Source organism: Panthera tigris, chromosome C2, assembly GCF_018350195.1.
Source record: "Panthera tigris isolate Pti1 chromosome C2, P.tigris_Pti1_mat1.1, whole genome shotgun sequence".
NCBI lineage: Eukaryota > Metazoa > Chordata > Mammalia > Carnivora > Felidae > Panthera > Panthera tigris.
In genome coordinates this window covers 155,075,753-155,099,448 of record NC_056668.1, presented here as the reverse complement: position 1 = coordinate 155,099,448, position 23,696 = coordinate 155,075,753, and the positions used below count along the sequence as shown (strand labels likewise).

At 44.9% G+C, this 23,696-nt stretch overlaps 1 protein-coding gene across 6 annotated transcripts in view; it reads right to left on the bottom strand.

Moving 5' to 3' along the window:
* Nucleotides 1–848: 848 nt before the first annotated feature.
* Nucleotides 849–23,696, bottom strand: part of CNOT10 (CCR4-NOT transcription complex subunit 10) — a 71,990-nt gene continuing 49,142 nt past the window's right edge. For 4 of the 6 annotated variants that reach the window (XM_042998620.1, XM_042998619.1, XM_042998617.1 and 1 more), the window contains 6 exons: nt 10,579–10,713; nt 7,538–7,668; nt 6,320–6,355; nt 5,992–6,119; nt 2,469–2,544; nt 849–1,281 (listed from right to left, as the gene is read on the bottom strand). In XM_042998620.1, the coding sequence (XP_042854554.1) occupies nt 1,130–1,281; nt 2,469–2,544; nt 5,992–6,119; nt 6,320–6,355; nt 7,538–7,668; nt 10,579–10,713 (658 nt within the window). In that variant the 3' untranslated portion in view covers nt 849–1,129. The remainder of the gene's footprint in view (nt 1,282–2,468; nt 2,545–5,991; nt 6,120–6,319; nt 6,356–7,537; nt 7,669–10,578; nt 10,714–23,696) is intronic. The other 2 variants (XM_042998618.1, XM_007099053.3) reach the window with 1 other exon arrangement.

Sequence of the window (23,696 nt, the reverse complement as noted above, 5' to 3'; positions counted from 1 at the left end):
CCCAAAGTTTATGTGTTGACCTTATGGACAAATTTTGGTCATGTCAATCCCATAGCATATACCCGTCTCTTGAAAAGATGCAGTTTTTAAAAAAATTATTCTTTCGGGGCACCCGGGTGGCTCAGTCAGTTGAGCGTCTGACTGAGGCTCAGGTCATGTTCTCACAGTCTGTGGGTTTGAGCCCCGCGTCGGGCTCTGTACTGACAGCTCAGAGCCTGGAGCCTGCTTTGGATTGTGTCTCCCCCTCTCTCCCTGCCCCTTCCCCACTCACATTCTCTCTCTTGCTCTCAAAAGTAAACATTAAAAAACTTTTTTTAAAAAAATTATTCTTTTAAGTAATGTCTACACCCAACATAGGGCTCAAACTTATAACCCGAGATCAAGAGTCACATGCTCTACGACTGAGCCAGCCAGGCGCCCCAGAAAGATGCAATTTTTTAACTTTTCGTTTGCACCTGCACGGGGCTTAGCCATGAACCTGGGGCTCCCTGCTGACAGCCTCCAGAAGCGGGGCCTCTGCCTGAGGGTGCAGGCGGGGTGAACAAAACCAGCGCCCTCAACCGGCTTGCTCTTCATCTCTAATCTTGAAGCAAGTGATTCCTATCAGCCCAGTTGTCTCCTCTGAAGCCAATTTTACTGGCCCCGTGGGTTTCACTCGGCATTTTCTGGTCCTTTCAGTCCCAAGGAGGCAGAAAACACATCGGTGTCCCTCCTCTCTGCCCCCAGGCCAGCTGCTGGGTTGGCTGCTCATCTACTGACAGCTGTGGCAGGTTTGAAAGCTTGAGCACTAAACCTCAGGGGCTAAGACAGTCCAACGGCTGCAAGAACAACAAAACTGTACAAGACTCTTCTGGTAAGACCGTGTTTTAATTGCCTAGGACACAGATACATCACATAATGGCTCACAGTTTAAGACTAAAGAAGAACAGATGAAAATGAGTTTGTGAACCCTTAATTTTAACTAAGCTTCCTGCAAAAAGAAAACCAGGGGTTAGAATCGTTTCAAAAGCGTGTCTTCAAAACTAGCACCTTTCACCATCTTTCTTTTATTCGTTCTGCCGTGATACAACTGAAAAGGCCTGTAGATACCCCCCCGGTCTCAAGTAACAGTTTTCTGAGAGCAAAAATGTCACTTTCTGTGTGCAGTGAAAGCCGGCATTTGGATGGGCTGGACCGGGTGGACAGGCTGGAACACTGGCTTCTTTCTCATCTCAGACAGTGTTTTCACCGCAGGAAGCAGCTGATTCCTTTTGATGATCTGTAAGGCCAGCTGGGTGTTACCTATAAAAACACTTCCCGTTAACGAAGCAGCATAAACACCATCACGCACAAAGCGAGCCATCAGCAGCGTGCAAGGGAGCCAAAGGTGGTCCAGGAGAGCAGCAGTCTGCCGCCGCTGCTGCACCCTGAAGCCACATAACACATCTGTCCCGTCCCCAGAAACCGATTTCAGAGACACGGGGTGCGCCCTGGGCAAGAGCCCCACAGTGATTCGAAGACACAGCCCAGCTTGAGAACTGGTCTCCGAAGGTCGACTGCATGGAAGAGGGCTCTGGGGCCAGTGGGCCAGCCCTAGTCACAGCTTTCGGGAAGCCAAGGCCAGCTGGGTACCAGGCACTTAAATGCTGGCGACAGCTATAAAAAGAAAGGAACCGGGGCGCCTGGGTGGCTCAGTCGGTTGAGCCGCCGACTTCGGCCCAGGTCATGATCTTGCAGTCCGTGAGTTCGAGCCCCGCGTCGGGCTCTGTGCTGACAGCTCAGAGCCTGGAGCCTGTTTCAGATTCTGTGTCTCCCTCTCTCTGACCCTCCCCCATTCATGCTCTGTCTCTCTCTGTCTCAAAAATAAATAAACGTTAAAAAAAAAAAAAAAATTAAAAAGAAAGGAACCATGTAAGGATTCCCACGATCAAAAGGAGACACGACTTAGAACTCTTAGTATGTCTGTTTCTTTAATTTCCTCCACACAGGTCTCCTCTCTGCTTCACGCTGTCTTAGGGCCCGCAGCCGTTCTTCTCAGAAGCCACGTCCTCAAGGGTTGTATGTGCTCAGAGGTATGGCCTGGATTTAGGTTTGGATGATTCTCAGCAAAACTGGCTTCCTGTATAACTCACTAATGACATCTGTGTTCCAAGTGCTACAGTGTACAACTCTTAGCGACTGGCGTCCTGACTCATGTTCTCAATTCATTTGGGCTGCCTGAGAGAAAGGTTCATTAGCAGGGATTAAACCGTAATTAGCTGTCAGAAGCTATGCTTCCCTGCCTTTTCACAGATTAAAAAAAGAAGCAGATATGGCTCACTCGCAAGAAGCAGGAATCTGTGAGATACCAAAAGTTCACCGCTAGGAGAACGTGATGGGCAATACGTTCAAGGAAGGCAAAGTTTCAGATTCCAGGAGGTAAAGCACACACCAAACGCCTGGGGCTCTTTGAAAGGGTCCGGTCCTAACGAGAGAGAAGACTCACTTACCATTCTGCAGCTCGAGGTAGACCGCCAGTAAGATGGCCTCAGGGGGCACCTCCTTAGGGTGGATCATTGAAGCCGCCTGTGCTCGAAACAAAAAGACCCCCGTGAAAAACCAACGGCTCGAGACAAACTCCAAGGAATGCCGACAGGAGAAAAACGAAGCCTACCAATGGCAAGTTCGCAAACTGGTGCAGCTCCTTCTCACAGGAGCTCCCAGGAGCGACTACAGTTCTGCTCTGACATCTGCCCTTGTCCCTACAGATTCAACTGCACATGTAATTTTTAGTTCGATGATTTTCCTTACCTAGGAATTCCTTTTTAAAAATATTTTTTTTAACATTTTATTTATCTTTGAGAGAGAGACAGAGAGAGAGAGAACAAGTGGGAGAGGGGCAGAGAGAGAGGGAGACACAGAATCCGAAGCAGGTTCCAGGCTCTGAGCCGTCAGCACAGAGCCCGACGCGGGGCTCGAACCCACAGACCGCGAGATCGTGACCTGAGCCGAAGTCGGCCGCTCGACCGACTGAGCCACCCAGGCGCCCCCATCATGAATTCTTAATAGGGGAAAACTTTTCTTCCCTCTTGGTTTTTGCCTGCTTGGGGTTTTTCTCCCATGTGTTGACTCTATTTGGTTTTACGAAGATGTCAGACATTTCTCATTCTACACTCCAGTCACTCACTGGTGCAGGTCTGTTGGTGGCTTTCACTCTAGACATCGCTGCATTTATATTCAAATCTGCATGTCCATTTGGGTTCCTAAGTGACAACTCAGTATCGTAGGCCCCAAGTTCCCAACCTAAGCAGTAAGAATTCAAACTAAAAAGAAAAAGTTGGTGACATGGGGGCACCCGGGTGGCTCAGCTGGTTAAGCATCCGACTCTAGATTTCAGTTCAGGTCACGATCTCATGGTTCACCAGTCTGAGTGCGTGTTGGGCTCTGTGCTGACAGTGTGGAGTCTGCGTGGGATTCTCTCTCTCCCTCTCCCTCTGCCCCTCCACAACACTTGCTCTCGGGGGGGAAAAAAAGCCCACCAAAAACTTAGAAACAAGCATACCACTAAGCACTTTCGATGTCCTCATTCTTGAGGACTGAAATAGCACTCTGTCAAATAAAATAATTTAACTATTTAAGCAACACGCTGTCCTTTTCTGGACCTGAGGGTCACATCTCCAGCTAGCAGTTTCTCCCTGACCAGTCCTGAGAAAGGACGCCGGGCTTGCTCTGGGTCAGCCGTGCCGAGACCAGAGGTCTGTTTCCTCAGGCTGGGCCTCTCTGGGCTGCAGCCCTTTCCCCACCCGCACTATCAACTCGTATTTCCCCATCCAGTCTCGGGTGCTCTGGTGCCAGGCTGGTCTGCCTGCTCCCTGATCAGAAAGTGCACTCGTACAGACGCTTCCTGACCAGACGGGAAGTCTTAGTCCGTGCGGCTAAGACACGGACTCATCCTGAGAACCACAGGCGTGCAAACGGCTAACAGTAATGCAAACAGATTTCCCCAAATGCTAGGGAGAGAGGAGAGCGAATGCACCGTGGATACGCAGACAAAAATAGGTTTCTGGGGAACGGAGAGCTTCGGGGAGGTGCCCGCCTCAGTCCTCTCTCTCTCTCAGAATGGAATCGGAGCAGAAAATGGGGAGACAGGACTCGCAGGCCCAGCTGTGGAGATGGGAGACGTCTGGGGGACCAGACGCTTGCACAAGGTCAGCTCCCGGCAGCCCCAGGAGAAATGTCGGGTGAGCAGGGACTCGCACCCAGGGCACACGAGTGAAGCAGGGAGGCTTTTGTTCCTCTCACCACCGCCCTGAGGGGCAACCACTCGGTTCAGGAAACAGAGTTCACACTTCCGGGCCAAGCCTCCTTCGGGCAAGAGCCTCTTCCCAGCATGCTGTGGGTGCTGCAATGTCCACTTTGCCTCCAGGCGGCCAGTTACCGCAGGTCGCTTATCGTTCTCTGCGTGGACTACAGTCTGCAGCTTTCCCGCGGGTACGAGAATTCACAGCAGCAATTTTATGAGACTTGCTGGTGCTGTGCTCACTGGCCGTTCAGCAAGGCTAGTGGTGGGCAGGGAACCTCGGAACCATCTCCGCAGAGCACGGCCCTGCCCTCCCAGGCAGGGCGGGCCTCCCAATTAACACAGGTTCGGGCACTGGATTAACCTAAACCCCAAGGGGCCAAAACAACCCCGCCCCTTCAGACCCAGAGCCAGCCCTGACCCATCTGTCTCTCCCGGCGTGGCAGCCGCCGCGGCCACCTGCTGCACGAGAACCTGAGCTAGACTGTGCACGCTGCAGCTTGGATCAAAGGCCCTGTTTGCTCCAGTCACTGGGGTCCATGGGCACTCTCAGAAGGGTTGTTAAATACCCTAGCCCTGCCACTAAGAGCAGTGAGTTTTTCAACTCCTTCCCCGTCAACTTGTGTGACTCAACTGCGAGATGACAGCACACACGTTTCCCTGGATAGTCCCATCACTCAACTTTTCTGATTTGGGATCAGAAGTGCCGACGAGATGCCACTAGGTTAACTAGATATCACTCTTGGCTATTTCTGCACGGTAAGGTTCTTCAATGCTATACACAATATGGTGGACTTCCTAGGAAACTTCCAGGAGCCACCATTATCTCTGGAGAACAGGTTCAATTTCAACGTCAGTTCCCCCGACAAGCATACAGGGACGTGGGCCCTCTCATGTGCTGCCGGTGAACACACCATTCGGCACAAACTCTCCGTATTTGAAGTCTTAGAAGTCTGCATCCCTCTGACCTTGCAATTCCCTTCTTAGGCAGGGTCGTAGCATGCCTACCTGTTTACTGTCTTATTCCCATGGCTTACTGAGAAATAAGTGCTCAGACACTTGCTGAATGATTATCCTTTTGAGGAATTGCCCCTTTCTGAGTCTGTGACATCCCTCTGGAGCTGCCACTGGTGATACATCCTCCCCTTCTATAGGTAAGGGTCCGTGACTCATCGGGGATGGGCGGGAATCCTAAAGAGGCTCACTCAAAATCTTCCCGGGGCCCTAGTGATGATGCACCATTTCAGCGGCAGGATTCAGGGGTGCGTTTCAGGGACAGGCTGCCAGCTCTCTGTCTGAAGTCTCTTGCGTTAGTGCTCCAGCCCCACGGTTCGTACCCTGCCGCCCCATGACCAGTCTCCGCAGCTTCTAGCGTGCCCTTCGACAGCTCTTTTATGCACGTACAAAAGGTCCTTTCACTTAGCAGGTCTCGGATATGTCATCATTTTGCTACACAGAGTTTACAGATGCACGTGTTTGGCTATATGGATGCACCATTACTTAGATGATCCCTTATTTACATTGGTTTCCAGTCTTCTGAAATTTTAATTATTAAAACTATCAGGAAGAACTCTCCAGTAAGCGCCTAGTTCATTTTCAATAGCTGATCGGTTGTTTACCTTGCAAGGGTATTTTTAAGCTTGGGAAAGTAATATTCTGATTTTTAACAAACTGACCAGAGCCTCAAACTCAGCAACAAGACCCACAGACTGCAAACCTTTTGCTGGCCTCACCTGGTGCAGACACTTTCGAGCCTTGTCGTATTCGCTCCGCAGACAGTAGGCGCTGCCGAGATTGAACAGCATCACGGTCCTGGCAGAGGTGACGGAACTGGGGTAGCACTGGGGGGCCCGCTTCCCAGCTGGGGAAAAAGAGCGCGGACCGTGCTGAAGAGGCCAGGGCAAGGGCAAGAGCGCCACCCAATCGACCGCCCCAGCGGCTGCGCAGAATAGAGCTCAGCCCTATTTTTAGGCTGACAAATGAAGGACACAGAAGGCTTGAGTCTACATCTTTGGGATGTGAGCCAGGCTACTTTAAGTATTTACGAAACTTCTTACTCACAGGATTCCATTGCTTCATTTTCACCTTTGTCCGATCCTACAAAGACAAGAAAACAAACCTGAGGGGGGTAGGACAACACGGCGTATTTTCTAGAAACCTAGTCTGTTTATGAAATGGAAAAATCCACTCTATCGAAGCAATCTCTCAGTATGTCGTGGGAGGCTCTACTGGAGGGTACCAGCAGGTAGCCCCCTCCCCCCATGCCTGCATAATAATCTTGAATACAATGAATGCCAGTCTTGCTTCCTTAAAAACTTAGCCATGATTTAAAACTCACTTTTGAATGCTTTCTACTTTTCCCTGGACTGCTGAATCCCTCCAAAGAGAAAAATACAGTATGAGAATCAAAACGAATCGTTCTAGAGGTGCCTGGGTGGCTCAGTCGGTTAAGTGTTAGATTCTTTTTTTTTTTTTAATTTTTTTAATGTTTATTTATTTCTGAGAGACAGAGAGAGAGAGAGAGAGAGAGAGAGAGAGAGAGAGAGAGAGAGACAGAGAGCAAGCAGGGGAGGGGGAGAGAGAGAGGGAGACACAGAATCCAAAGCAGGCTCCAGGCCCTGAGCTGTTGGCACAGAGCCCGACGCGGGGCTCAAACTCTTGCACTGAGATCATGACCTGAGCTGAAGTCAAACGCTCAAGCCACTGAGCCAGCCAGGTGCCCCTAAGTGTCAGATTCTTGATAATGCCTCAGGTTGATATCTTGCAGGCTGCAGGATCAAGCCCCGGGGTTGGGCTTTGCCCTGAGCGTGAAGCCTGCTCGGGGTTCTCTCTTCTCTCTGTGCCCGGCTCCCATGCATGCACACACGCTCTCTCAAAATAAATACACACAAACGTTTCAAAACAAAACAAATTTTTCTAATACTACCATGCTTTCAAAAGTGAAAACTGATTTAAAATAGTCTCTCTTTTCTTTTTGGTAAGTAATCTCTACATCCAACACGGGGCTCGAACTCATGACCCCGAGATCAGAGTTGCACGTTCTACCAACTGAGCCAGCCAGGAACCCCTCTATAATGAGCATTTAGACCATATGATAATCAACTCCCAGATCCACCCAGCAAACAATTACTACAAAGTAAGTACAGCCAAATTTGTAGACGGCCAACCTAAAATTTCCTTCCCTTTCCAACTGTGCCCTTCAATTTCCACACATCCTGAGTTACAACAGGAAGGCTGTGGAAATGGTGACCAGTTCTGATCAAATGTGTCCTCACGAACCTTGGTCCTGTTCATTTGAAGAGATGCCCAAGGAAACATCAGTGACATTCTCGGGGTTCAAGTGAGTAATGGCATCAGATATCCTGTCCAGAGAGATGAGGGCTTCTGCAGCATATAAATGGCCCAAAAACCTAAATGAAATAAACAGATCACATACACACAACACCCAGTGTACAACAAGCTTTGGTGTACATATGCTTCATGTATTTCACGTCTATAAATGGATTAATTACGGGCTAAATTTTATCTCTTTATAAAAGTATCTTAAAATATACAACAATTGTTTTTATTAGCTAAGCTGGAACAAATGACATGCGTCAATTAAGAAAGCAGCTGACAACAGGCAAACATACTGTTCTGTTTATGCAGAAAGTAACATGAACATGAAGCTCTGTTTTAGAACGAAGTTCTAAAACAGCAGCTCGGTCGAAGGATGAAGCCATCAGGCTCTGCTGCTGGACGGGTCCAGAGACAGCGGAGGGCCAGACTGGACTGAGACCAGATGTGGGTTGGACCAACTTTACTTCTATTCCAAAGGTTTCCTGCTTTGTCAAATCTATTTTATGCCCACTGACATCAGGACGGATACACATCCTCCTGGCTTACAACAGCCTGCTTCTTCCAGTCCTTTGCTTACAAGATGATTTTTCCCTACGATCACCTGGTTGATTTTTCAAAAATAAAACAGGATTAGATATTTTACACGCTTGCTGAAAATCTTAATGACTTTTTCTACATGAGAACAAAACAAAACTTTTATCGATTTAAAGTTCTCCAAGTTTGGTCCCACGTTTCTATATCCAGTCACTATTCCCACCCCCTCAGAGATGGCTCTTCATCCCACCAGACAGTGTCCTGGGCTGGGCACACCCACTGCTCCCCGGTGGCCTTGCCTTCTTGGGCAAGCCTGGCCTCATCCCCACAAGCCAATATCTACTCCTCTTCTTTTTTTAAAGATTGACTTACTTAGGATTTTATTTGTAAAGTAATCTCTACATCCATGATGGGGCTTGAACTCCCAACACCAAGATCAAGAGTTGGAGACTCCACTGACTGAGCCAGTCAGGGGCCCCCCCCATATTTTTTTTAAAATTTTTTTACTTACTTAATTTATTTAATCTCTATGCCCAACTCCTTTTAAATGGTTAGCTCAGGTCTCACCTACTATAGCTAGCCTGCCCCAACTGAATCTGTCCCCATGAATCTCAAGCCCTCAAATTTTAGGCTTTTTTCAATATAATCTTTTTAGGGATTTTTTAATATGCATTAACTACTCAAGAGCTCTTTAATTTTTTATTAAGGAATTTCTTCTAAGTACCAGGAGCTGCAATGACTTTTTACTTTGCTTCTCCACCAAATACTCTAACAGAACGGACAAGTTTTTAAAAAATCAGTAACTTCAATTATATTTTGAAATAAGATAATTTGAAGTTTTTCTTTAGTATCCACAAGCCAGTAATCATTGCAAAACACAAACACATATATCTAAAGAACTAGTTCAAATTGTTTTCTGTGAATTTATTTCAAGACATTTTCCGTTTTTAGCCAAATGCAACGCCTTCGTGACACCCAAAGCCAAGAAACCTTTGACTACGTGTCCAGAAAGCAACAAGGAGTGAGGGGGGTCGAGCTGCTGAGCTGCCAGATGCAGAACGACCTACCTGTCTTTACTGGGAAGACAGACAGCGATCTCGCTGTTCACTAAGAAACCAACACTCAGGAAAGGAGAGTTAAGAGAATCAAAAAAGAAATGACCAGACATGACTTGGCCAATCCCCTGAAAGTTGATAAATGAACTTAGAAACCATCCAACAGAGGGCACGAACCTACTTGGGATTTATCTGAGAATAGGGACCACAATGTCAACCCAAGAATTTTAAGAAGCAGTGAGGACTTGGGTTTCATTTCTGTTGAAAAGAAAAACAGAACACCGCTCTGGCTCTCGCACTGGCCGAGCGCGTCACAGCCACAGCCTGAGCGCTGGATTGTGGCGATGGCTGTGGCAGCCGACCCGGCTGGCTGGGACTTCGCTGGGGCTTCACGGAGCTGGGCGACGGAGCCTCCCCTCAGAGGGAGCCCGCCTGCCTCCAGCTGGAACTCAGGCTCCCTCCCGGCCTGGACGCTGGATGAGGTTTTCTTGCAGAAGGGCAGCTGTCTTAGGTCTGAATTGTGGGAGTCTCTTACCTCACCGGATGCTTTTTTTTTTTTTTTTTTTTGAAATACAAACGTGTGTTTGGGGAACACTGGCCTGAAACAGCCTTAATCGATGTTAATTTTAGATGCTTGTATACAGTAATGCGTTTTCTTGAAGACAAAAATAATTAAACCTTAGCAGAATTATCCCTCAGAGCCCGATCTCACAATTCTAAGCACTGCACATTATAAACAAGACCACTAAAACGCAAGAGTAAGTCATTCTATTTTGGAGATCATAAGTATTCACCCACAGGATGAATGAGAAAAACAACTTTCCTAATGGTATGCAGAGTATTTGTGGCTTTGAGTAAAAGCCGCATACAAAGATTCAGAGGGCGCCGCTTCTCATTCAATTTCCATAAAAGGAAAGATGTGCTTTAGCAAATGTTAGAATGACAATGACACTACTAGTGAGGAAGGCCTCTGCGGAGTCTGAATAAAACTCCTGTACTCAGAATGCTTGTCGGCCCCTTTAAACCGCAGTCCTTGCATCAGATTTATCCCATTGAAGAAACTCCTTGTCGTGTGGGACTTCTCCCTGAGGACTCCCTTTATCTTGGGGACCAATATGTGGACACGCGCTCCAGACAGGCCCAGCAGCGGACAGGAGACACTGAGCAGTTCCCACTTCCTCACGCCCCGTCCAGCAAACGCTATCGCTGTTAATCCTTGAGGTCCAAGGGAAAAGAGCCTCACACGGAATTACCAAATTAATGCTTCAATCAGTTGCCTTGTCTAGATAATCTACATCCCACTGAGGGGGCAAAAAGCAGCAATATGCACCAAAAACTAACGAAAACCCCCACACAAAACAAACCCGGACGCACAGGGCAAGCCACACTTACTTAAGGGATCCTGACAGCTTGGGCTGCTGAAGAAGTTTATCTGCGTGATTCAAAGCCATAAGGTTATCACCTAAAGCCAGAGCCACGTAAGCACTGCAGGCAAGTATGGAGCATCTGGAACACAAAAGGGAAGGGCTGAAAACCTGCGTTACAAAATTGACAACAGCTGTATTTGTTATTCAATAGGAAAGAAGGCCCTGATTATAGCTGTGACAATCTGGAAAGGAGGAAGCCACGGTTAAGCGTTAGGATGAAGGAGAAACTACCATCTAAGGCACGCTGTGCTGCCATTTACCTAAATCATCTTTAGCTTCCATCCGGCTGACTCCCATCTCTAACAAAATAACCAAAAGAGTTACAATATACATTTTGCCTGTCAAAAAAAGAATGCAGTTACGGGCCTAGTGAACTTACTTCCCACAGAACATTTAACATCCTGGAAATACAGTTACAGAAGCAGATCTTATTTTTTCAAACCCATTTCCTGAAGAAATACAATCAAGTTACTAACAAATCCACTTAGCTTCCTGTAAAGTGTTCCTCTCTGAACCTGTTAAGAAGTCTATAGTTCTCCCTAAGCAACGGTATCAAGACTAACTAAAAGAATTCCATTCACCTACACACTATGTGAATATTCAAGAGAGAAAGCAGGCTGAAAAGCTACGTGTGAAGATAAGAAAATTCAGGTTACGTTGATTTTGCTAAGTTGGGCTGGAAAGCTAAATTTCCATTCGGTTTTCTACTTAACGGGCAGCTCATTTACGGCAGGTCTAGCCAAGGACTTGGCACTAATAGATCACTTGAATGTTAAACAACCGCTCTAAAAAGCGATCTTAAAATAAACCCCTGTCAAGTAGGAATGAGGTCTGAATGGCCAGCCACAAGGGAACCAACGAAGATACAGGGTTTTGAGCTATGTTTACAAATTACAGTACATATGTGTATCATTAAGTGCATTTGGGTTGTGATTTCAGTCTAAGCAAAATGGAACCACTGCATCACCGCAGTTTTCTAGTAATCTGAAATCCTCTGACTAGAAACGGCCCTTCTGAAAGCACAGTGGGGCAAATCCAGAAGCGACCTGCTGTTTCCGCTTCACTGGATGACTCCTGGTTTCTGGAACCTTGGAAACTTGTCCACTGAAGGCAAAGTGCTCCCTCAGCATCGAAGAACACAGAAAGGTAGACTGGTCCCAGAGGAAACACAAGGAAATGGACATTTACGGCCTTAAGCCACAGTGGCAGGGCTGAAAGAGTGCCTAATGCGGTCCCTTGTTTTATGAAGGTAGAAACTGAAATCCAAAGTCATTAAATATATTCCCTAGCTTAGAGTGTGTGTGACTTGAGTCGGGACTAATATTGATCCCCAATTCACCGCCCTTCCCATCCGATCACAGTGGTACTCTATCAGTTCACAGGACAGCCTACAGATAAAACAGAAAGGAAGGATTATGTTACGATTTTTCTAATGCATGTATACCTATGCACACATAGGTACTCAAACTCGTCTTTTTAAAAGGGAAGAAAACAGGGGTGCCTGGCTGGCTCAGTCAGTAGAGCATGTGACTCTTGATCTCGGGGCTGTGAATTCAAGCCCCACGTTGGGCATGGAGCCTACTTAAAAAAAATAATAATAAAATAAAATAATAAAATATAAATAAAATAAAATGGAAGCAACCAATGTACTCCAAACATCAGAAGTTTCAATTTTCTAACTGAACTCCTAATTGAAAATCTGAACCCTGTTCACAGAAAAGAGCAAAAGCAGGCAAGGAGTGTCATTCTCAAAGGGATATGTCAGTGTTTCCAGGAGCTGTCTCGACCAGCCAGGCTGCTCTGTGGCCACAGCCCCTGGGCAACATCCCCTTCCTCATGGGCCCAGAGGAGGGAGACCTTGGCTAGTTCTCTCCCCTGTGCAGAAGCTCCTCACTGCCTAGCTCTGTCCTGAGATTAAGGGGGACTTAATTTCCTCTTTTGGCTTATTTGTAGTTTTTACTTTATTGTTTTTTAAAAATTTGCCGTGAGAAAATTTTGCTTTAGGTTTGTTTATTTTGAGAGAGAGCGCAAGTGGTGGGGGGGATGGCAGAGAGAGAGAGACAGAGAGAGAGGGGGGAGAGAGAGGGAGGGAGAGAATATCCCAAGCAGGCTCGGCGTTGCCAGCACCGAGAGCCAGAACTCACAAAACCGGGAGATCACGACCTGAGACGAAGCCAAGAGTCAAGACGCCTCACTGACTGAGCCACCCAGGCGCCCTGTAGTTTCCATTTTAAAATGGCAATGAATACCCATTCACTAGCCAGGTACGTATGTACCGCTGATGAAGACAAACGACTGTTAAAGCCCGAGTCTCCATCTCCAGAGGCCCAAGGCCTCCCATGGGCTTAGGGCCTATACGAATGACCATCACAAAGTTTCATGTCCATTTTCATTCATGACTTGGCCGAAGGTCAGGGCAAAACATAAGCTCCTTAAAAGCAGAAGCCCACTATCTTTTGTCTCCTGCCCACAGACTATCGCAACTCCTCAGCATCTGTGCAGGCGGTGGCTAACAGGTGAGGCCACAGCTTTCAGTGTTTTTTCTGACTCAGGCACCCAGACCTCTACCTGTCCTGCTGGGAGGCTGCCTCGAGGACAAAGCTCCCTCGGACAGGGGAATGTCCCGCAAGCTGTGGGGCCTGGCGTCCGGGACGGCCACACCTTGGGGCTGGCTTGCTGGGAAAAGCCTGCCCCAGCCTCTCCCGACAGTGGGGGGCTATTACTGCTCCAGCCCCCTGTCAAGCCCACTTTGGGTCCAGAAATCAGTCATGTAAGATTGCAGCAGGTTCCTGTTGCATGTACCAGGTACAATGTGGTTTCCTCAACTTTTACCTCTTCTCCCACAAGGTATCGTGTCAAATCACAACAACGATCTCTCTTGTCAAAAATACTCACGGATGTGAACGTGGAACTCTGTGGGCTGGCATTCTGATCAAGAGCTGTCAGGACTAAGCAAGCATCACTGCACGAAACTCAAGCCAACATTTATGGCTCCTCTTTCCTCGGTGCCTCACAATCTGCCCCAGCTTCTCATCCTCCTCCTTTCATCCTCCTTTGCCTCGTAGGAGTCAACACTCCACTGTGCGTAATTCCTGCAGGGCTCGAACACTGCAAACACACACAGCTCGGTCTACCAAGCCCCTGGAGAACTCACTTTACTTTTGAGAGCTGCTACTTAAAATACCGAGCCCCCCCCCCCCCCACCCCTACCCCACTGCTTCCTCGAGTCACTGTCCAATCTGCTTTACCAAGCACTCAGTGGATCTGACAGGTCACCAGACTGGAAGAACTATACCTCAAGGGAAGAGACACAGAGCTTCTCCCGGCCCCTCTCCCCCTCCCATGGAGGGTCTGTCACAACCCCACATTCTCTCCTCTGCATGCTGGAGGAGCTCGCTCTGGGTCCACAGACCGCCAACCCTCGGAAAGGAGAGAACAAAAAAGACAAGAAAAGAGAAAGGAAAGAAATGGGGGTGAGGACTTTCCTTAAAGCACCAAGCCATGTAAGACTGGGCATCAAAATCTGCCAAGCCACACACTCTGTAAGTTAAATGAATGTAAAACAAATGTCTGAAATAGTTTAACCCTTATTAAGAGAGGCTAAAATGGGGGTAAACTTACTCACCATTTGTCAAAGGAAAATACATTTACAAAGCAATCTTATAGCGAACATTGTTTGAAAAATTGGCCCCCAAAAATCCAATGAAGAGGGGCGCCTGGGTGGCTCAGCTGGTTGAACGTCTGACTCTTGATTTCAGCTCAGGTCACGATTTCACGGTTTGTGGGCTCGAGTCCTGCATCAGGCTCTGCACTGACAGCGCGGAGCCTGCTTGGGATTCTACCTCCCTCTCTCTCTGCTCCTCTACTGCCCGTGCTTGCTCTCTCTCAAAAATACATAGACAAACATTAAACACACAAAAAATCCAACACAGAATTTCTTCTGGGTCACCTTGGGTGGCTCAGTCGGTTGAGTGTCCAACTTTTTTTTTTTTTTTTTAATTTTTTTTAACGTTTATTATTTTTGAGAGAGTGAGAGCCAGAGAGCAAGCAGGGAAGGGGCAGAGACAGAGGGAGATAGAGAATCGGAAGCAGGCTCCAGGCTCTGAGCTGCCAGCACAGAGCCCAATGCGGGGCTTGAACTCACAGACCGCGAGATCATGACCTGAGCTGAAGTCGGCCACTTACCCGACTGAGCCACCCAGGGGCCCCAAGTCCAACTTTGACTTAGCTCATGATCTCACGGTTCGTGAGTTCGAGACCTGCATCGGGCTCTGTCAGCACAGTGCCAGCTTCGGATCCTCTGACCCCACCCTCTGCCCCTTCCCGGCTTGCATATACTCTCTTTCTCAAAAATAAACAAACATTAAAAAAAAAAAATACAAACGGGAGCACCTGGGTGGCTCAGTCGGTTAAGCGTCCGACTTCGGCTCAGGTCATGATCTTGTAGTCTGTGAGTTCGAGCCCCGCGTCAGGCTCTGTGCTGACAGCTCGGAGCCTGGAGCCTGCTTTGGATTCTGTGTCTCCCTCTCCCTCTGCCCCTCCCCAACTTGTGCTCTGTCTCACTCTGTCTCTCAAAAATAAATAAATGTTAAAAAAATAAAATAAAAAAGGATTTCTTCCAAGCTGATTATGGTACTAGATTTTATAATTAAAAAAAAAAAAAAAATAATAATAATGAGGGCGCCTGGATGGCTCAGTTGGTAGGTCACACAACTCTTGATCTTGGGGTCATGAGTTCGAACCCGACTGTGCGTATGGAGCCTACTTAAAAAAAAAAAATCTTTCAAACTATTTCCATGTATTTACAATAATCTCCAAAATGTTAGACTTGTCAACTCTCAAATCTTAAGAAAATTTAAGAGTTAAATAAGTTTTTCATGTCATGTCTTCCATAAACATTTTGCTTTCTAATAACAGTTTTCTGCAAAAAAGCTTACTCACACACCCCAATCCAAAACAAACGAAGCCCAGCACAAAGAAGCTCAAAAAAGGTTTTTGCAAGCAAATCTACCATGCCAAAGGACCCAGTCCTAGCCGAGGCAGCAAATAAAATTCCTGAAGCCATAGACACAGACCTGAAGACCGCCCAACCCCATTCGCTTACGTGACAAAAAAGAAAAGTAAGGCCTAGAGGGGTTAAATGATTTGGTAAATGGCTGCGGTGGCCCTATGGGGCTTCCACAGAACGGCAGACGACGGAAGAATTATCCGAACCCCGCCAATACGAACACTGCTGATAATGTGAAAGAAATGTCACACACGCATGTTCCTTCTTTGGTAGAACTGAGTCTAAATGGACACATTTCAGTAAGGACCACATACTTGGTTGTAAAAGCAACAAGAGGTTCAAAAGATTATTAGCCATAATTCCGTTCTAGGTAGGTCTCATGAGCTATAACATAGCCACCAGACTAAAACTGAAAACAAATAGGATTCTTTTTTTGTTTATTTATTGTGAGAGAAAGAGAGAGTGTACAAGTAGGAGAGAGAGAGAGAGAGAGAGAGAGAGAGAGAGAGAGAGAATCCCAAGCAGGCTCCATACAGTCAACATGGAGTCCAATGTGGGCTTGAACCCACGAACCCGGAGACCACGACCTGAGCCAAAGTCAGATGCTTAACCGACTGAGCCATCTAAGCACCCCAAAATAGGATTACGTACACTAGAACTGTCTGTAATATTTATGTTATTAAGCATTTGTTTGATTCATCTTTTTCCCATAAAAACTGGGTCTTCAGAGGTCCCTTTTAACTGAATGGGAAATCACTCACTTAGTATCAGAGTCTAAATGAACTCATTAAAGTTCCTTAATTTATACTTGTTAAATAACTGGGTTTAATTAAATTTGATCTGAGCACTTTCTTTTTATCCATTTTTATAGTTTCTTAAAAAAAAGACAAATTGAAATTTTACTTTTATTTTGTATGCTGTAATTAAAATTTTCTCATACAGACATTTCCCATGTGTGTCCCCAAATTATTTCCTATTATTTTTCAGTTCTGTTACACTTTTTTCCCCAAGTTCTAGACAGATTCCATTTCAGTTTCAGAAATTAAAGGTTCAACTAATATCACAATCTCAGAATGAATAGCAAAGATGCCCTATTAAATGCAGACTCAGTACATAACCAAGACTGCTATTAAACCACTAAGCAATAATGAAATGTTAATATGTGACTGATCATATGAACTTACTTCTTTACTGTTAGTAAGGTATTAGTATGAAAAGAATTAAGCTGAGACCTTACCTCTTATCATATGTAAGTTAACTCAAAATGGATCAAAGACCTAAATGTAGCAGCCAAAACTATAAAAGTCTTAGAGGAAAACATAGGGGTAAACCAGCATGACCTTGGACTTGGTAAAGGATTCTGAGATATGACACAGAAAGCATGATCAAAGGAAAAAAAAATAGGTAGGTTGAATATCATTGAAATGAAAAACTTTTACCTCAGTTCTATTTTTTTTAACCTCAATTAAAATGAAAAACTTTTGTGATTCAAACGCTACTTTCAAAAAAGTGAGAAGACAACCCACAGAATGGGAAAAAATATTTGTAAATCACGTATCTGATAAGGGTCTTGTGTCTGAAATACGTAAAGAACTCTTACAAGTCAACAATGAAAGGGTGATAACCCAGTTACAAAACAGGCAAAGGATCTGCATGAACATTTCTCCCAGGAAGATACACAAATGCCCAACGAGCACATGACAAGAAGCTCAACATCATTCGTCTTCACGGAAGGGCAAACCTCACCCACCGCGAGACGCCAGTTCACACCCACTACAAGGTGCAATCCAACTGCGGGCAAATCACAAGTGCTGGTGAGGATGTGAACAAAGTGGAATCCTCACATTCTGTTGGTGGGATCATAAAATGGTACGACCCTTTTGGGAAACAGTCTGGCAATTCCGCAAATGAGAAACAGAATTACCACGTGACCTGGCAATTCCGCTTCTAGGTAAATATCCAAGAAAGGTAAAAACATACGCCTACGCAGAAACTTGTACACAAATGCAGGTAGCAGCATTATTCACAATAGCTTTAAGACAAATAATGGAGGGGTGCCTGGCTGGCTCAGTTGCTAGAGCACATGACTCTTGATCTCAGGGTTTTAAGTTTGAGCCCCACGTTGGGTGCAGAGATTACTCAAAAATAAAGAAATTAAAAAAATCCTAAAAACAGACAAATAATCCAAATGTCTTCCAATGGATGAATGGATAAATAAGGTATATCCATATGATGAAATATTATTCAGCAATAAAAACGACTATGGTACATGCTACGACTTGGATAAACCCTGAAAACATTATCCTAAGTGAAAGAAGCCAGTCATAAAGGCCCACATATTACTTTGATTCCACTCATATGAATGTCCAGAACACAAAAACCCATAGAGTTAGAAGGTACATTAATGAGGGCTGGGGAGCAGACTGGGGGCAGAGGAAGGACAGTGAAAAGGGTGCCTGGTTTCTTTCTGAGGTGCTAAAGTGTTTTAAAAGTGACTGTCGTGATGGTTGCACAACTCTGTGAATATACTAAAAACCACTGGATTGTAAATTTTAAAAGGGCAAATTGTATGATTTTTGAGTTATATCTCAATAAATCCATTTTTGAAACGTAAGGTAAAGGGCACCTGGGTGGCTCAGTCAGTTAAACATCTGACTCGATCTCGGCTCAGGTCACGACTGGGCTCTATGCTGACAGTGTGGAGCCTACTTGGGACTCTCTCTCCCTCTCTCTCTGCCTCTCTCAAAATAAACAAACTTAACAAAAATGAAAAAAAAAAACATAACGTATCAGTAGACAGTAAATGTTTGGCTGTTTTGTTTTTTTGTTTTAAATTAGAAAGATTAAAAGAAAAGAATGCCTTTATAACTAATTGTTTACAAGAAAATCATGATCTCTCAAATGCATGTGGAAACATTAATATTTCAATCAAAGCAGAGAGCCAAAATATCAATCCTGCACAACTGTCTTCATTCTAAGATTCATTTGGACATTAGGCCTTTTAAAGACAAAAATGTCAGACTTTAAGCTGTATTACAAAGATGTAGTCATCAAGACAGGATGGTACTGGCACAAGAACAGACACTCAGATGGATGGAACAGAACAGAGAACCCAGAAATGGACCCACAAACGTATGGCCAACGAATCTTTGACAAAGCAGGAAAGAATATCCAACGGAATAAAGACAGTCTCTTCAGCAAGTGGTGCTGGGAAAACCTGACAGCGACACGCAGAAAAATGAACCTGGACCACTTTCTTACACCAGACACAAAAATAAACTCAAAATGGATGAATGACCTGAATGTAAGACAGGAAGCCATCAAAATCCTAGAGGAGAAAGCAGGCAAAAACCTCTTTGATCTTGGCCACAGCAACTTCTTACTCAACACGTCTCCGGAGGCAAGGGAAACCAAAGCAAAAATGAACTACTGGGACCTCATCAAAATTAAAAGCTTCTGCACAGCGAAGGAAACAATCAGCAAAAATAAAAGGCAACTGACGGAATGGGAGAAGACATTTGCAAATGACATATCAGATAAAGGGTTAGTATCCAAAATCAAACTTATCAAACTCAACACCCAAAAAACAAATAATCCAGTGAAGAAATGGGCAAAAGACGTGAATAGACACTTCTCCAAAGAAGACATCCAGATGGCCAACCGACACATGAAAAAATGCTCAACATCACTCATCATCAGGGAAACAGAAATCAAAACCACAATGAGATACCACCTCACACCTGTCAGAATGGCCAACAATACCTCAGGCACCAACAGATGTTGGCGAGGATGCAGAGAAAGAGATCTCTTTTGCATTGTTGGTGGAAATGCAAGCTGGTGCAGCCACTCTGGAAAACAGTATGGAGGTTCCTCAAAAAATTAAAAATAGAACTACCCTACGACCCAGCAATTGTACTACTAGGTATTTATCCAGGGGATCCAGGTGTGCTGTTTCGAAGGGGCACATGCACCCCCATGTTTATAGCAGCACTATCCACAGCAGCCAAAGTATGGAAAGAGCCCAGATGTCCACTGACGGATGGATGAATGGATAAAGAAGATGTGGTATATACACACAATGGAGTATTACTCGGCAACCAAAAAGAATGAAATCTCACCATTTGCAACTATGTGGATGGAACTGGAGGGTATTATGCTAAGTGAAATTAGTCAGTCAGAGAAAGACAAAAATCATATGACTTCATTCATACGAGGACTTTAAGAGACAAAACAGATGGGCATAAGGGAAGGGGAAAAAAATAACATAAAAACAGGGATGGGGACAAAACATAAGAGAATCTTAATATGGAGAACAAATGGAGGGTTCATGGAAGGGTTGTGGGAGAGGGATGGGCTAAATGGGTTAAGAGGCATTAAGGAATCTACTCCTAAAATCATTGTTGCACTATATGCTAACTTGGATGTAAATTAAAAGAAAAAAAAATGTTTCTGAGATATTCAGCTAAAATAAACGGCATGTGAGGAAGCTGGCATAGAAACAGTATTACATATTTGTGAAAACCATGTGTGAACAAATATAAACACTTCAAACACAGTTCCGAAACCTCAGAGCAGCACTGTCCAACAGAAATGTAATTGGAGCAGGGAATATACTTTTAAATTTTCTAATAGAGGGGCGCCTGGGTGGCTCAGTCGGTGAAGCGTCCGACTTCGGCTCAGGTCATGATCTCACGGTCCGTGAGTTTGAGCCCCACGTCGGGCTCTGTGCTGACAGCTCAGAGCCTGGAGCCTGCTTCAGATTCTGCGTCTCCCTCTTTCTCTGACCCTCCCCCATTCGTGCTCTGTGTCTCTCTGTCTCAAAAATAAACAAACATTAAAAAAAAAATTAAAAAAAAAAATAGATAAATTTTCTAATAGAAACATTAAAGAAGGTAGGAGAAACAGGTGAAATTAGTTTTAACATATTTAAAATAACCCAATATACATAAAATATCATTTCAACATGTAACGTAAAAAAAGTTGCTGACACATTTTACGCAGCGTTGGCAGTGAGTTTCGAAACCCCTGGCATCACACATTAAACAGTGCGCCTTCCACGTGCTTGGTAGAGATGTGGTAGTGGCTGTGCCACTCCGTAGCACAACCGTAGGGTCTACAGAGTACGTGGCAAGAATTCTCTTTTCGTTAAGAAACCGAGCTTTCCATGACATGCCAGAATGCGGAACGGACCAGGTATGAATCGTTACTGGTTATATTTCCCAACATAATATATGTAGAATTGTATTACTTTTTGCAAAATTTCAAAATACCTTAACGTTTTAGTTTTTTTTTTCAGTCATCTCTACCCCCAATGTGGGGCTTGAACTCAGAACCCCAAGATGAAAGTCACATGCTCTACTGACTTAACCACCCATGTGCCCCAAAACCTTAAAATTTTAGGAGAGATTAATTTATATACACCAAAATGCATAACTTCAAGGGTACAATTTGATTTGTTTGGATATATACATGTAACCACTAGCCCAATTAAGATACAGACATTTCTATCACCCCAGAAAGATCCTTCTAGTCAATTCTGCCCCACCACTGCTGCAATTTCTATCAACCTAAATTTGTTCTGCATAGTTTTTGCCTGGCATAGAATGGCATAAATGGAACCATACAGCATGTACTTTGCACTGCATGAGAAGAAAAACAACGGTTTTTAAAAAAAATTTTAATGTTTATTTTTGAGAGAGAGAGAGAGAGAGAGAGAGAGAGAGAGAGAGATGCAGAGAGAGAGGCAGACACAGAATCGGAAGCAGGCTCCAGGCTCTGAGCTGTCAGCACAGAGCCCAAGGCAGAGCCTGAACCCACAAATCACAAGATCATGACTTCAGCTGAACACTTAACCAACTGAGCCACCCAGGCGCCGCAGAAACACAGAATGTTTTGAGATTCATTCATATTGACTTAAGTATCAATAATTTGTTGTTGATGTTTTGAGAGGAGAGAGAGAGAAAGCGAGCGGGCGCGCAAGAGTGGGGGAGAGGGACAGAGGGAGAAAGAGAATCTCAAGCAGGTTCCATGCTCAGCACAGAGCCTGACGCAGAACTCAATCCCACAGCCTTGGGATCATGACCTGAGCTGAAATCAAGAGGCAGACATGGGTGTCGGGGTGGCTCAGAAGGTTGAGCATCTGACTCTTGGTTTCGCCTCAGGTCATGATCTCCCGGGTCAGGAGATCAAGGCCCACACCGGACTCTGTGCTGCCGGCAGAGAGCCTGTGTGGAACTCTCTCTTTGCCCCTCCCCTGCTCGCACACATGAGGGTTCTCTTTCTCTCTCAAAATAAATACACTTTCAAAAATAGACACATAAAAAAAGAGTTCGATGCTTAACCACACGAGCCACCCAGACACCCCATTAATTTGTTGTTTTTTATAGCTGAGTAGTATAAAGTGGATTGCAATGTAGTTACCCATTCTCCTACTAATGGTTATCTGCACTATCCCTAGTTTTTGTCTGTCGTGAGTAAAGCTGCTATTACTCATTGTGCAGACAAGCTTCTATTTCCCTTGGGTAAGTACCTAGAAGTAGAGTCACCTTTTATTTGAAAATGTTGTCACCGCATTTATTGAATTTAAGGCTGTAGAACGTGTGTATGCTTTCTTAACTGAATGAAACGGATGGCTTTGCAGAGCTCTGACAGATTCAGGAACTGAACAATATTCTGACAGCGTTCATCTGAGCTTCCCAATTAAACTGCCTCGTTAATTTCTGACACATTTTCCTGATTTGGGGCAAATCTGTTTTAACTGAGAATATTTTTCTGAAAACTATCTTAATTCTAATACAGAATCTCACAATTCCTTCAAAACATATCTGTCTGAAACTTGGTTAGAATGAGTATCTTTTGGAACCCATCTTCATTTATATAGAAATAAAAAAACAAGAAAGTACTCGAGAGGCTGTGAACCCATACTATAAGAAGCAGCCATTAGAACACTCATGATAATTTACTGCATATTAGTTATGCTGAAAATAGGAAATGAGGTTTTACATTGGTGTCTTGGGAATTACAGAGCACAAGGGGTCAAATAGAATAGTCCATAAAAACTAAAGTATACACTAGTCACACACTTTCCAATCACATAAAAGAATGCAGGTCAGAAGTGGATGAAATCTCTAAGAATTCCATGATCTTAACAGCAAACCAATGTGCTCAGTGCCCTTCCTTCCACAGAGGACAGCTGGCCCCCGCCACGGAACTGCCCTTTAGCACGCCCAACTGCATTAGGAGCCTTTATAGCTTGGGAAATTACCCACAAATCTTTCACAACTCCTTCCCTGCACCATTTGTCTCCACATTACCATCACTACTATCCTGCACAGCAGTTCTTTTTATGAAATCTACCCTAAGGCTCCTTCCATCTTGTCCCACTTCCTTTCTCCCGTCTGCTCCATGAAAAAAAAGGTTAACAGATTTGCACAAACCCATCTTTACCTCCCTTTATGATGACGGAATTCCCCATGGAGGCCCTCTGCCCCTTTCCACAAAGATAGGGAAGTAACGTTCTTTTCTCTAGAAATCAGCAGTCCTCCCACCAGGACATGTGGAAAGCCAAGAGCTGTGCCACGAGAGGTACAAAACTCTGAGAGGAAGTAGAACACGCCGCACGTACCCTTCTCTTTAATGCCACTTTAAGAATGCAAGATTAATTTACACAGCTCTGCAGCCGTTCGACCATTATGGAATAAAATACTTGTTAACCGCATGCATAAGACAACCCTAAGATTAACACAACACTCAAATAAATTTGTAAAAATTAAACCTAAAAACTGCTTAAATGCTCTCTTCATTAAAGATTCTCCTTAAGAACTGTGTCCAGTGATACTTAACTGCAGCATTATTTGTAACATCAAAGACTGAAAACACTATCAACAGCTAAAAAGAATGATACATGTCATATCCATAGAATGTAATTTTATGCCCCTATTATAAAGAGTGAAACAGAGGTTTGTCCCAACACAGAGCAATCTCTAAAGATACACTGTCGAAAGGGAAAGGCAGGGTACAGAACAAGACGGACACTAGACAAGTGTTAGTGTGCAAAATGCCACAGGAATGCCTGG